The sequence below is a fragment of the Perognathus longimembris genome, chromosome 17 (assembly GCF_023159225.1).
Source record: "Perognathus longimembris pacificus isolate PPM17 chromosome 17, ASM2315922v1, whole genome shotgun sequence".
Taxonomy (NCBI): domain Eukaryota; kingdom Metazoa; phylum Chordata; class Mammalia; order Rodentia; family Heteromyidae; genus Perognathus; species Perognathus longimembris.
The window spans coordinates 44,836,828-44,847,662 of NC_063177.1; the positions used below are offsets into that span (position 1 = coordinate 44,836,828).

Genomic DNA, 10,835 nt, shown 5'->3' on the forward strand with positions numbered 1-10,835 from the left:
TTCTAACAAACCACAATCTACCAACGTAGAAAATGAACACGGGAAAACACATGCTCTGAAAATACACTGAATTTTTTTTTTTTAATGGTTCACAACTAAAGTGTTGGCCTAAGAACTTCCAAACATGCCAAATGGAATACAGGGAGTTTCCCATTCCTCAGTTGTTAGATCAAGCCCAAACAATTGGATAGGAGTTTGAAGAATCACAGAAAAGACATGACAGAGGGTCTAGATGGAAGTGCTGGTGGACTTACAGTTTTCTGTCCCCTCGGAGCTTGGACCTAGAAGAAACAGAAGAAATGTGTTGATTTCACACACTTCAGTTCTCACCAAGTGAAAGTGAGCGGGGAGAGAGTGGGAAAACTCACAGCGCAGCAGTGCCAGCAGGACTAGAAGCCACCACATCTTGTGCCCTGGGACCCAGCCCAGCCGCCGCCTCCGAGCGAAGACTGAAGGACACAGCTAGTTCTGCCTCTGGGCCATGCCTTGGGGACAGGGGACACTTCCCACAGGTGACAAGGCTGCTCTGGTAACTCCTCCAGAGGCCGCACACAGACTGGCTGTGGAGTTGGTCAGGTAATGGCGGCCATTTCTGGAAACTGGGAGAACAATGAGGCCTGGTCTGGTCTGATATCTCCTCAGGAAATGACTGGACTTCCTGAGGGATCACTGAATGCGGTCACTTTGGGGCGGTCAGAGGTGTGGGGGGGGTGACATTTGCTTGCCTCCAGGTTCTTGAGCCTCCTTTCTGCCTGATGGTGGGGGTCTCTTTCACCTGACCCTCACCAGCTTCTCACGAGACACCCAGAAAGGTCCATTTTCCTATGACCCCCACCCCCACCAAAGAGACTCTGTCTTCACAGCAGAAATCTGGGCCCCTGCCTGACCCCAGTCGGCTTTGGGAGAATTTCACAGTGTGTGCCAAGAACTTCCCCCCAGGGGCTTTCTGAGCTCAGAATGTGGTGAAAGCTAAAGGCAGCTCTGCCGGGACTATAGGTGTGTGCCCCCACGCCCCACAGCTGGAGCGGTTTCCAAAATAGAAATCCGGGTTCTTTCATTTCTCTCTTCGAAACCCTGCCATACATCTCCATTGCCCTCTACACAAAATTCCTCATCAGGGCCCTAGCTTCCCTTTCTAGCTGGGACTTGAACTAGCTGGGAGCTTCTCCTGTGTCCTACACTTTGTTAGATGAGAGTTCCCAGAATGCACCATGTGTTTGTGCATTTCTCAAAACTGTTGCTCTGCCGCTCTTTCTTGACTGATCACTACATGGTTTCCTAAGTTTTTGAGGCATTGACTTTTCTAGAAACTTCCGTGGTCTCCCCCAGGGGAGACTGAGCAGCCTTTCCTCTGTGCCCTGCCCCCTAAGTCTTCCCTCTTTCAGATTTTTCTCCCTCTTGCTGCCTCCTGGGCGGCAGGGCCAGTGCTAGGGAGGGACGGTAGGGCCATGGGCCCTGTCTAGATGAGGACAGTGAATGTATGGTGTTCGGAGGTCACCATGTTGTTTCTGAAATGCCAGCCTCTAGGACTTGGAGGGGGTCAAGGAAGACATTGATTTCAACTAAGGACAGTGGGAAGCAGCCTCCTCTGCCCCAGGGCAAGAACCAAGGACTGGCTTCCAAAACAACACGACTCCTGGTTACATGAGGTTTTGAGGACAGTGCTGGGAAGAGCTCCTCCGCAGTGTCACACACTTGCTGGGGCACCGGCCCACACCGGTCACCCTAGGTCCCTGGCGGCTGAGATCTGAGGATCACCATTAGGAGCCAGAGCTGCAGATAGTCAGACATGTTTATCTCAATGAACCAATGAAAAGCCGGAGGTGGAGGTGCAGATCAAGAATGCCAGCAAGAGTGCAAACCCCAGAACTCAAGCCCCAGAACAAGGAGGGAGGGAGGGAGGAAGGGAGAGAAGAGAAAGAAGCATCTGGAATTACGAATAGGCGAAAAGAACTAGAGCATGTCTGTACACAAATTATCTGCCTCTGGGGCTATAAACATTTGTTTCAATTACTAGTCAATAAGGTCAAACATTGGCCTGTGTGTCAGCAATGCCAGTGATGTGATTCTTACCTGTGGTAAGGGAAAGGTGGGAGAAGCTGGCCAGCCAGGAACTTTTAATGGATCCTTTCTTTCCTCAGGGATCGAACCCAAGTTCTCTATGCGTGACCTCAGCTCTTTTATTTTTTAGCTGGGGCTTGAACTCAGGGTCAGAGCACTGTTCCTGAGCTTCTTTTGCTCAAGGCTAGTGCTCTACCACTTGAGCCACAGCACCACCTCTGACTTTTTCTGAGTAGCTTATTGGGGATAAGAGTCTCACGGACTTTCCTGCCTGGGCTGACTTCGAACTGTAACCTTCAGATCTCAGCCTCCTGAGTAGCTAGGATTACAGGTGTGAGCCATCAGCACCCAGCATATTTTTTTTCAATTTCTAATTAGGCTAAAATTGTTTGCCCAATTCTTTAGTTAACTTATTTATTTTCTTTGTATCAGGTCATTTTTTTTTGTTTTTGTTTTTAAGAATTTCTGACATATTTCAGATAGAAGTCCTTTACCGATTGTGTAGTTTGCAAATGGTTTTCTCCAGTTAGTGACATGACGTTTAGTTTTCTTTTCCACGTCTTCTGGTGAGCAGAAGTTCATTTATTCAGTCCGTTACTTAGGTACAGGGGGCTGGATTCAGGCCCCAAGTCTGCGAGGCCAGTGTCCTTCCTCTTGAGTTATGTCACTCGTCCTTTTGGTTTGGGCTTTAGCTTGTTTCTCAGATATACTTTCACTATTTGGGTTGATCTTGAACCATGAGCCTTCATCTCTGCTTCCTTATAGCTGGGATTTGATTTTGTTCTAATAAACGAAGTCCTTTCTCTCTTTGGGTCACCTTCTTGAGGTCCCATCTAGGAAATCTTGGTCAAACCCAAGGATTTTTCCCTATTATCCATTTTTAGTTAACTTTTGTATATAGCACAAGATATATAACAGTTTTAGAGATCAATTCTTTGTACCTCTCTGCCCCCCCCCAAAAGGCCTTTGATAATTTAGTTGAAATAGCAGTGAACCAATAAGTTCATTTTAGAAGAATTGGCATCTTAACAGTATTTGTATTTTCATCTATGAACAGGGTATTATTGTATTCTGGGAAGCAAGAAAATCCACCAGGCACTGTTCAAGGTGACAAATGAGTTTTATTAGTCAGTTTGCAAGTGACTTGCCCCGGGGGGCCCCAGAGCTAGGAGCAGTTGCAGCCTCCAGGGGGTGAGTTTCTTTCCATTTCTCCTTTCCACAGGCTTCTCCTGTCCACAGGCCTCTGTGCAGGCCCCTTGTTCTCCACAGGCCTCTGTTTTTCATAGGCCTCCCCCCTCTCCGAGGGACTCCACTTTCCATGTGCCTCTCGCGGGCCTTCGCTCTCCACGGGCCTCCGCTCCACTCTCTGCGTCCACTCTGGCTTGGACAGGCACCAGGCTTCCGACTTGCCCACAGGCCTCAGGCTCCGGGCCCCTCCACAGGCCTCAGGCTCCGGGCCCCTCCACAGGCCTCAGGTTCTTCTTGTTTGGCTCCACTCTGCTCCTCTCTGTCTGCTCTCCTGGGGCCTCTAGCTCTCAGCAGGCCTCGGCTCTGAAGGCCTCTCTCTTCCGGCCCAGAGTTAGGCCGCTTGGGCCTCCATTTTCTGCAGGCCCGGCACTCGGGCCTCCTCCATCCGCAGGCCTGGGCTCTGCCTCTCCTGTCCACAGGCCGGGGCTCCCCTCAGGCCTGAGAGGAACAGGGGCACTGCTCAGCTCCACGAGGCACTTCCGGGCGCCTTCCTCTTTCCACACCTCCTCTCCCTTCTCCCGGGCAACCTGCCCTCTTATATGCAGGCTGGGGTTGGTGGTTCTGGTCCCTTCAACGTGGGGCGCGGGATCCCCTTTTATGCTCCGCAGTGGGGCATGGCAATGCTGACAACATTGGGTGGTGCTTTGCCCCCCCCCCCCCAGGTTATTACAGTATATCTCTTTGTTTAAGCCCTCCCCCTCCCTCTTCCCCTCCCCCTCCCCCTCCCTCTTCCCCCTTCCCCTCCTCCTCCTCCTCTGTCTTCCGTCTTCCTTTCAGCAAGGTTTGTAGTTGGTACTTTTTTTTTATTACAGACGTGTGTGTGTGTGTGTGTGTGTGTGTGTGTGTGCGCGCGCGCGCCAGTTCTGGGGCTTGAACTAAGGACCTGGATGCTGTCCCTGAATTTTTGTACTCAAGGCTAGTGCTCTATCATTTGAGCCACAGTGCCATTTCCAGTTTTTTGGTAGTTAATTGGAGATATGACTCTCACAGACTTTCCTGCCCGGGCTGGCTTTGAACTGTGATCCTCAGATCTCAGTTTACTGAGTAGCTGGGATTACAGGTGTGAGCCGTGAGACCTAAGCTATTCTTTTTTTTTTTTTTTTTTTTGGCCAGTCCTGGGCCTTGGACTCAGGGCCTGAGCACTGTCCCTGGCTTCTTCCCGCTCAGGGCTAGCACTCTGCCACTTGAGCCACAGCGCCGCTTCTGGCCGTTTTTTCTGTATATGTGGTGCTGGGGAATCGAACCTAGGGCCTCGTGTATCCAAGGCAGGCACTCTTGCCACTAGGCTATATCCCCAGCCCTAAGCTATTCTTGCTATATCAGAGCAGCAGAAATGACAATAACAACAATGCTGGGGTGTTATTTTGTTCTCACCCTACCTTCTCTCTTTTCTATCTGAAACAAAACAAACATTGCTAAAATAAGAGGAAGCCCTAATTGGTTTATCTGAAGTTCACGGCGATTTTATGCTGCCAGGAACAACTTAGTGGGAGGGGGGAAAAATGATATGGTTATCTAGCGATCAGCAACGTGGACACTAAATACAGTGATGTAGGTTGGAAGCACAGGCAGTTTCCAGCTTTATCGTCAGGTTCTGATCCAGTAGTTGTGTTCAGGTGGGCTATTGGACCAATGTTAAACCTGCTGAAGAGCAAGGGGACAAAAGCAAGTCAGTTCTCTGTCAGCCCCTCCAGCTGCTTTATCTACCATGACGTTGAAACTGAACAGTTAGTGCTAGCCTCATATCTCTTCAAGTTCTCAGTTCTGAATGCCTTTAATCCTGGGGCAGGGGTGGCGATTAAAGGAGAGACCTGTGAAGCTTTCCTTCCTAGAAATGCAGTCCCACTAGCTGCTACTTTTAAGTCCAAGAGCCTACAACTTAGAGGTTTTTTTGTTTTGTTTTGTTTTGTTTTTTTTGGCCAGTCCTGGGGCTTGGACTCAGGGCCTGAGCACTGTCCCTGGCTTCTTTTTGCTCAAGGCTAGCACTCTGCCACTTGAGCCACAGTGCCGCTTCTGGCCGTTTTCTGTATATGTGGTGCTGGGGAATTGAACCCAGGGCCTCATGTATAGGAGGCAAGCACTCTTGCCACTAGGCCATATCCCCAGCCCTAGAGGTATTTTTTAAATAACATCTTTGTGTGTGTATGCTGGCGGGGCTTGGACCTCCCGTAGCTTTTTCACTCATGGCTGGTGCTCTACTCTATTTCTGGCTTTTTCTGTGGTTCACTGAAGATAAGATTCTCTCAGATTTGTCTGCCCAGGCTGGCTTCGAACCACGATCCTCAAATCTCAGCCTCCTAAGTAGCCGCGATTATAGATGTGGGCCACCAGCGCCTGCTGGGATTTAGAATTCTGATCAAAGGCAGTTGGAATGTCTGCAGTAGGGCACCGCCTCGCTCCGTCCCCTGTTGAACCTGTGTAGTGATAGCTCCGAAGAGGGCTCCTGCTAATGACACAGCCCTGGGAGAAAGAAGACACAAGCAGGAGTCCAAAAACAAAATATCCATAGGAGGGGACAATGCCCGAAGGATGACCCCTAACAGAAGTTCCTGATTTGCTTGCTCAGAGCTGGCCTTTTCGTTACAGCGAGGGAGAAGCCGCTTAACATAAGGATGCATGGGGAGACGGACGACTTTGAAAGGGTGGTCGCAGCCCCGCATGCTGGCAGCACACGTGTTCATGCTACTTGAGCCATGCCCTTGGCCATTTTGTTTTCTTCAGATAGGGCCTCCCACTCTGGCTGGACTTGAACTTGAGGTCCTCTAGCTTTCACCTTCCCGGTGCTGGGATTACAGGCATGCACCACTATACTTGGCTGCATGTTTAGTTGCAGCAGGATTCTGAAACTGTCCTTCTGGTGAGAGGCAAGGTCTGCCTTCCCAAGGCTCCTCCAAGGCCCTCAGAGAGCCTCACCACTGCCTGCTGTGTCCAGTACGGGCCACTGGCTCACACTTTGATTCTTCCAAGAGGAGGAAAGGAAAATCCAGGAAACCCAGCTGGGTAGATTGGCAAAACCCCTGTCCACAGAGAGTTTCCCCACGCCACACGCTTCGCAGACCACAGATGACCCGTTTGCAAGGCCATTTGCAGTATTGGAGCCTGAATCCATGGTGACAGCCCAGATGTTCCACAAATCCAGATGTTCCACAAATCCAGATGTTCCAAGAGGGGAAGACAGGCTCCTTGGAGCCATGTGCACACAGAAGAAATTCCCTGACCTTTCTTTTTTTTTTTTTGCAATAGCAAGGCAAGACTTTATTCAAACGAGCCACGGCTCGGGCCTTGTCCTACCCACTGACACAGCGGAGGTTAGGAGACAGCCTTGAGCTGCGATTATACAGAGCTTATAAAGGCAAAAGACAAAGTTACAGCAATCAGGTGTTTAAGCAAGCAAGATTACGGGTACAAATCTGATTGGCTCAGGGCTTGAGGTGTTCTAGGGGTGGTTAGAGTTAAGCATTCCCAGTCCTTAGAGTTCTCGATTGGCTGGGCCCTAATAAGCTTGTCCTGGGTTTGCTCACAGGGCCTGCTTATTTTCAGGTTCACGTGGTAAAGTGGGGTTCGTATGGTAAAGTGGGGCCTGACTTCAAAGTCTGGCACTTCAATTTTTCAGAGGAGAAAACAAAGACTTACAAAATTTGATTGCTTGCCCATGACTAGTTAGGTAAGCAGGAGATTGAAAAGCCAGAACTTGTACGATTTCTACTTCCCCAACCTCACAACCAACCATATGACATGAAGGAGACTCAGGACCTTCGTGTATGTATTTATTAACCTCTAGGCATGCCAGGTTCTATTCCAGGCACTAGGTTAGTGGAGACAGAAAGATACTGGAACCAAGATTTGGTAGGTGCAGGCAGTGGTGCTCAGCAGAGTATCCAAAGCTCCAGGTTGGTTTCAACAAGCTTCAGTGTCTGAAAGTTTACCTGGTTTAAGAGATGGAGGTGGGGCCATAAATCCCCTTCCTCTAGATGGGTTGTAGAAGATCATAGGCAGGCTTAGAGTGATCTTTTTCCTGGTGAAGTCAACCCAATAGTGAGAAATAATGGAGGTTCATTGTAAGGCTAGAAAGGTCAGCCAAATAGGCAGCTCCCTCCTGTGAACCAAAGAAAAAAGAAACACCAGCTTGCATAGGAAGCATCCCTGACCTTTCTTGTCAGGAATACTTTTACTTATTTTGTGTGTGCTGATTCTGGAATTCAGGACCTAGGTGCTGTCCCTGGTTTTTCTGGTTTGGGGTGGGGTTTTTTGTTTTGTTTTTTTCCTCAAGGACAGTCCTCTACCACTTGAGCTACAGCTCCAACTCCAGGTTTCTTGGTTAATCGGAGGTCAGAGTGCCCGGAGTTTTCCTGCCGGGGCTGGCTTCCATCCTCCATCCTCAGATCTCAGCCTCCTGAGTAGCTAGGATCGCAGGGGGGAGCCACCAGGGCCAGGCTGTTTTACTTCTTCAGTGGCTCTCCAAGTCTTCGGTGTGACATCTTCATCAGTGGGAGCCTCCCGGCTGTGGGTGGAACTTCCTCTGACCCAGCATGGTGGATGGGAACGGGAGCTGTCCTGACTTTTCCGCACACCAGCCCGGCCTCTGCCGCACCCCTGGCTCACCTGACCCCACACGACCCTTCCTAAGGGCAGCCTGGCTTTCAGTACCCCACCACACTACCCGGATAGGAGCAACGTCGGTCTTCATTCCCAGTGAGTTATTATTATTAATTAAGTCATGATTCAGCGTCCCAGGGTAGAGAACATGGTGTTCCCAGCCTTCATTAGCCTGAGAAGGACTGAGGACAAAGAGTCAGTCGGGGCTGGAGCCCATTCAGATCTCCCCAGGAAGTGTGCCTTCTGCCCTGCGGGCCACCTGGGCTGAAATTGAGGATAGGAGGCAGAGGGATTCGAACCCCCCTCCACAATCATTGCTGAAAGGGTCTGTTCTGGTCTGGTCTGCTCCACTTTTGCCCTCAAGGCTGGTGTTCTAGCACTTGAGCCCCCTCTCCCAGCTGTGGCTTTTTGCTGGTTTGTTGAAGGTAAGAGCCTTGAGGACGTGTCTGCCTAGGCTGACCTGGAACCGGGATCCTCAGTGCTCAGCCTCCTGAGTAGCTAGGACTACAAGCGCGAGCCACCGGCGCCCACCTTGGAATACTTTATAACTCTCTAGTTGGTAGAATTCTGGTGGTGATGCAGATTTATATCTGGCAATTTGTATCTGGTGGGGATGATGAGTTGATCAATGCCTGAATGAAAATGAGTGATTTGGGCATTATGAAAATTCCTTTCACTATCCTTGCTGGTAGATGACCATTAACCTTACAGATCAGCTTGTCTGTCTGTCTAACCATGTATGTATATATGCTGCTTTCTTATTTTCTTTTGAGCCAGTTACAGTATCTCACTGGCTGAATCATTAACTGATAAGTCCGATAATGTCTACTAGATATGCATTCATTTTGTATATGTAGCCATTACGCATTAACTCTTCAAAATTATCCTTTAGTCTAAGATTCCATCATAGGGTTTGATTTCAGTAATAACAGCTGCGTTTATAGTACTGCTCACAGATTTGTCTCATTCAATTCTGTGAGGCAGGTTGTGGTATTAATCTCATTAAGAAAGGGAGAGAAGGAAGGAAGCAGAGAGAAGGAGGGAGGGAGAGAGGGAGGGAGAGGGACAGAGAGAATGAATGAGTTTAACATTGGTGGTTCATGGGCTGGGGATATGGCCTAGTGGCAAGAGAGCTTGCCTCGGATACATGAGGCCCTGGGTTCGATTCCCCAGCACCACATATACAGAAAATAGCCGAAGTGGCGCTGTGGCTCAAGTGGCAAAGTGCTAGCCTTGAGCAAAAGGAAGCCAGGGACAGTGCTCAGGCCCTGAGTCCAAGGCCCAGGACTGGCCAAATAAAACCAAAAAACATTGGTGGTTCATGCCTGTAATCCTAGTCTCTCAAGAGGCTGAGATCCAAGGACCCCTATTCAAAGCCAGCCAGGGCAAAAAAGCCCGTGAGACTCTCATCACCCATTAACCAAAAAAAGCCAGAAGTGGAGCTGTGGCTCAAGCGGTAGAACAGCAGCAATCTTAAGTGAAAAGGATAACGGACAGTGCTCAGGCCCTGAATTTAAGCCCTAGTATCAGCATGAAAAGACACACACAAAAAGAAAAACGGGATTCTCAGAGAAGTGAACACACTTGTCCACCCTTGAACAGCTCGCCCAAGTGACCGAGTCAGTCACCCCAACTCCTCACAGTGCCTGGAGAAGAAAAACATCTCAGGACATTTTAAAATGCCCCCCACAATAAGAAAACTTTTGGCTTAGAACAAAGACAACACCAGAAAAAGTCCAAATCTAAGTCTGAAAAAAAAAAAAGTTGAAACACTTGGAATATTTATTCACCGAGGTTATTCTAGGATGCAATCCTTCATTTTGCTCTATACAACTGTCTTTAGGCTTCCTGTTTCTCTAGTTTCGTTACCTGATTAAACAGAACCAAAATAAATAGATGCATAAAAAGAAAAAAGACAGCCAAATTGGAGTACGAGAAGGTTGAACAGGAAACAATGCTCTGGATGAGAGTTGAGACGCATATGATTAAAACCAACCACGACCATGCCAGGGCCTGGATAAACACTGCTCAGATTGGGAACAGTGAAGCCAGGGTCTTGAGAGAGCCCTTCCCAAGTCCTTGCTTTAATTAGAACTGTTTAAAAAACAGACCAGTTGCCTAGAGAAATATAAGCCTGCTCACACAGAAAATGTGTTCACAAATGCAACTCTAGATTTCCTGGGGGGCGGGGGGGAAATGACAATTGTAACGAACCTAGATACTTTTTGGTGTGTGATAGGGGAAATAAACCCTGTGACTCCCATATCATGAAATATCACTCGGTCATCAAAAAGAAAAAAACTAAAGACAACAGCGTGGAAGACTCTCCAGAGAACTGTACTGAGTGAAAAATGAAAGCGAATCCTCCAAACTAGGGCTCTACCTAGAAAACATCTCTGAAATGACAAAAGTCTTTAAATGGAGGATGGACCATAGTCGGAGCATCCTTCAGCTAAAAAATCCAAAATCTGAAAGGCTTCTGGAATCAGAAACGAGTTAAGTCCTAAGTGCCACAAGTGGAAAATTCCACATCCTGAAACTCGCTTTCAAGCACAAAACCATGTAAAATGTTGCACGAAATCGCCTTTAGGCTAAGCACACTTGATGTAGGCTGGGGGTGGGGGGAGTTCCTCTCCAAGATATCTCATTTACAGATGTGCAAATAGTCCAAAATCTGGGGGTGCGGGGATCTAAAATTGGGGAAGCTTTTGACTCAAGCATCTTGCATTCGGTATGCTCGGCATGTTAGTGGGGGACCAGAAAGAAGAAGAAACTCTCACAGTGTTTGCTCAGTGTGTGTGTGTGTGTGTGTGTGTGTGTGTGTGTGTGTGTGTGTGTGTGTGTGTGTGTGTGTGTGTGTGCTGGTATTGGGGCTTGAACTCGGGGCTCAGGCTCTGTTTCTCCTCAAGACTAGCACTCTACCACTTGAG

General features: G+C 48.7%; 1 protein-coding gene across 8 annotated transcripts in view; it reads right to left on the reverse strand.

Moving 5' to 3' along the window:
• Pecam1 (platelet and endothelial cell adhesion molecule 1) overlaps positions 1–614 on the reverse strand; it is a 43,115-nt gene extending 42,501 nt beyond the window's left edge. For 6 of the 8 annotated variants that reach the window (XM_048365516.1, XM_048365513.1, XM_048365511.1 and 3 more), the window contains exons 1-2: positions 369–613; positions 255–281 (exon numbers count right to left, since the gene is read on the reverse strand). In XM_048365516.1, the coding sequence (XP_048221473.1) occupies positions 255–281; positions 369–405 (64 nt within the window). In that variant the 5' untranslated portion in view covers positions 406–613. Of the gene's footprint in view, positions 1–254; positions 282–368 lie in introns of all 8 variants that reach the window. The other 2 variants (XM_048365509.1, XM_048365508.1) reach the window with 1 other exon arrangement.
• Positions 615–10,835: the final 10,221 nt, after the last annotated feature.